Source organism: Octopus bimaculoides, chromosome 7 (assembly GCF_001194135.2).
Source record: "Octopus bimaculoides isolate UCB-OBI-ISO-001 chromosome 7, ASM119413v2, whole genome shotgun sequence".
NCBI classification, from domain to species: domain Eukaryota; kingdom Metazoa; phylum Mollusca; class Cephalopoda; order Octopoda; family Octopodidae; genus Octopus; species Octopus bimaculoides.
The window spans coordinates 22,417,446-22,420,570 of NC_068987.1; the positions used below are offsets into that span (position 1 = coordinate 22,417,446).

General features: G+C 38.3%; 1 protein-coding gene across 1 annotated transcript in view; it reads right to left on the reverse strand.

Moving 5' to 3' along the window:
• The window catches only part of LOC106870463 (cadherin EGF LAG seven-pass G-type receptor 1), a 143,646-nt gene that overhangs the window by 64,898 nt on the left and 75,623 nt on the right, over positions 1 to 3,125 (reverse strand). Inside the window, exon 5 of the mRNA XM_052969136.1 lies at positions 1,268 to 1,383. Coding sequence (XP_052825096.1) covers positions 1,268 to 1,383 — 116 coding nt within the window. The remainder of the gene's footprint in view (positions 1 to 1,267; positions 1,384 to 3,125) is intronic.

Here is a 3,125-nt window from a genome sequence, read left to right on the forward strand (position 1 = left end):
ATATGTATGTATATATATATATATGACGGACTTCCACAAAGATTTCGTCAACGGAATTCTTCATACCCAAAGCATTGGTAATGGTCCGGGACTGAACCAGCAACCACATATTTGCAAAGCGAGCTTCTTAGCTATACAACCATGTCCGCACTCAAAAAAATGCTTTGCCCAATGAAGTCTTTTTCAATTGTTTCAGAAAATCAAATAGAGTTTGAAAAAGAACCCTACAAAACAAAAACAAAACGAACAACAGTAGCAACAATAATACAAATGTGCAGCTGCAATGTGCATCTGGTGCCACACATATTAACTGAACCAAAAAAAAAATCTTGGAGTAATACGGAATTGGATGGTGACGGTGGTTGGGTGTTAAAGGTTTTGGTTCGTTTAGTAACTTGACAGAAATTACGTATTTAGATTAAAGGGATCGGATGAGTTTTATGTGTGGGTGGTGGTGATAGTATTGTGCGTGTGTGGGTGGTGTGTGTGTGTGTGTGATGGTGGTGGTTGTGGGATGCGTGCGTCTAATGAAAACACGATTTTAATACGTTTTAAAAGCAGATGCCCTTTGTATGGCGTCGATAAACAAGTTTCTAAGAATGGACGCGGCAATCCTCCCTTGTGGGATGTTACCTTCTGCACCCTTTTGTTTCTTCATCCATCACCACCATCGCTACCACCAATACCACAACCACATTTACTACTACTACTACTACTACTACTACTACTACTACTACTACTACTACTGCTACTGCTGCTGCTGCTGCTACTGTTACTGGTGCTGCTGCTATATTGACGCAGTTGATGTTCAAAATTGCCTGATGGTTTCTCTATAGCAGTTAATTCAGCCCACCCTTCCCATTGGTTCCGTCCTGTCGTCATGAAGTCACGTGGCTATATCGTTATTGTCGTCGTCATCATCATTATCATCATTGTTATCATGATCATCGTTAACACCACTAACACTACTCTTGTTGTGATTATCATCCCTACTCTCCCCCCATCATCGTAATCTCTACAATCATCATGGTCATCAAATCGAACATGAACATCGTATCACCATCAACGCCTCCATCATCATCACTGCCCTTGCCGCCGCTGTCACAATCGTCATCATCGTTGTCGTCGTCATCGTCGTCGTCGTCGTCGTTTTCGTTATCGTCGTCTCCACCGCAGCCGCCGCCGTCACCTTCGTCTTCATTACTGTTTAATTACTGACAATGTCAAATATATGAATTCAATTTGTAAAGAAAGCTAAGATGGTCACCTTTTTCTTAATGTCCAGAAACTTCTTGTGGACACAGTTTGATAAGTCAGGTCTTCCCCAAGTAGCTCTGACATCTGGGACACTGTTGTCTTCGAAACATTGCCTGGTTGCGTTTCCTGTCAAAAGAGAAAATATAAAAAAATAACACAACGATAAAATACTTCAGCAGGAACAACACCTTATAAGAACCGTTTACACAATATCTTGGCGAACGATCGGAGACCTGAGCAAAGCTCTGTGTTTTAACACATAAACGTCTTCGATAAATTTACTCTAATACAAAACATTTCATCTAGCTGACGTCAGAAAAATTTAGAAACTTTGGGAGAACGTGAAATAATTCCTTTTCGAACAGTAAAGCTCGAAGCAGATAAAGCTATAAATAACAACATGTAAATATTGGGTTAAAAACCAAAGGTTTTTTAATTTAATATTTATATGTAACTTTATCTGCTTTGAGTTTCTCCGTTCAAAAAAGTATTACAAATAGAGCTGTTCGACGTTTGTATATACATTATAAATATTATATACATCGGTATTTCTCTCTATGACGGTTTCACGTGTCTCTACTAATTTAATTCTAAGCTGGTTAACTTCCATACAAATTAGTAAATGCTTTATTTCTCGATTTCTGTATCATAACAAACAAATATTTTCAGCTTAGCTCAGAACGCCCAAGGTATTTGTCACTGAGGTGACAGAATTAAGTTGAAACACCATGTCTGGAGATCCACAGGCGTTTTGAGTTAATCACCGTATTTTTAAGGCACAAGTCTCTTTGAGAAATTTTCGCTGTGATAAAATATTACAATTAGTGACGTTTCATATTTGTATACAAATTATAGAAGTGTATAAACACAGGTATTTCACTCTAACGCTGTTTCAGATGTATATATTAAATTTAATTCTAGCTTGACCAACTTTCGCACAAATCAGTAAATGTTCCACATAATTTTTTTTTCTACTTGCTTCAGTCATTTGACTGCAGCCAAGCTCGGGTACCGCCTTGAAGGGTTCTTAGTTGAACAAATTGACCCCAACTGATTTCTATATCGAAACAAGCAAGCATTTTCTGCTAAGCTCAGAATTTTCGAGGGATTCGTCACTGAGGAGACCAACTGAAGTTGAAACATGATCTCTAGTGAACCACAGAAGTTCTAAGCAAAGTCCTGTGTTTTTAACATACAAGTCTCGTTGAAAACTTTTCTCCCAGAGAAAACATTACATTATAATTCTTATACAGACCGATATTTTAACATGAGTCTGTTTCTTGTGTGTATATTAATATCGTTTTTGCTTTTGTTTGTTTTCGGACATTAACAGCAGAAATGGAAAAAAGGTAAGTGCAATAGAGTTAAGATACTACAGACGGCTCCTAAGTATCTCGTATAAAGAACACGTGACGAATAACGAAGTGATAATGAGGAAAACCCAAGCTATTATATCACACAAGGATCTGGTGACAATTCTAAAGACATGGAAACTGAAATGGTATGGCCATGTCGCAAGAAGCTCTGGCGAATGGAAAGTAGACGAAAGCAATGCAGGCCAAAGAAAAGCTGGAATTGTAACATCAAAGAGTGGACAGGCTCAAATTCGTCGACCCATAAAGGACAGCAGAAGATCAATCTGTCTATCTGTCTGTCTGTCTGTCTGTCTGTCTGTCTGTCTGTCTGTCTATCTATCTATCTATCTATCTATCGTATATCATCATCATCATCATCATGCCCCAGCACTGCCGAAATCAACTGACTGAAATAAGTAAAAAAATAAAAGATAATAGAGATCATCACTGTCATCTTGTCGAGCTTGCTCGGACATTTTTAACTCGAACACGCCATCCATCTCAATCCTGCAC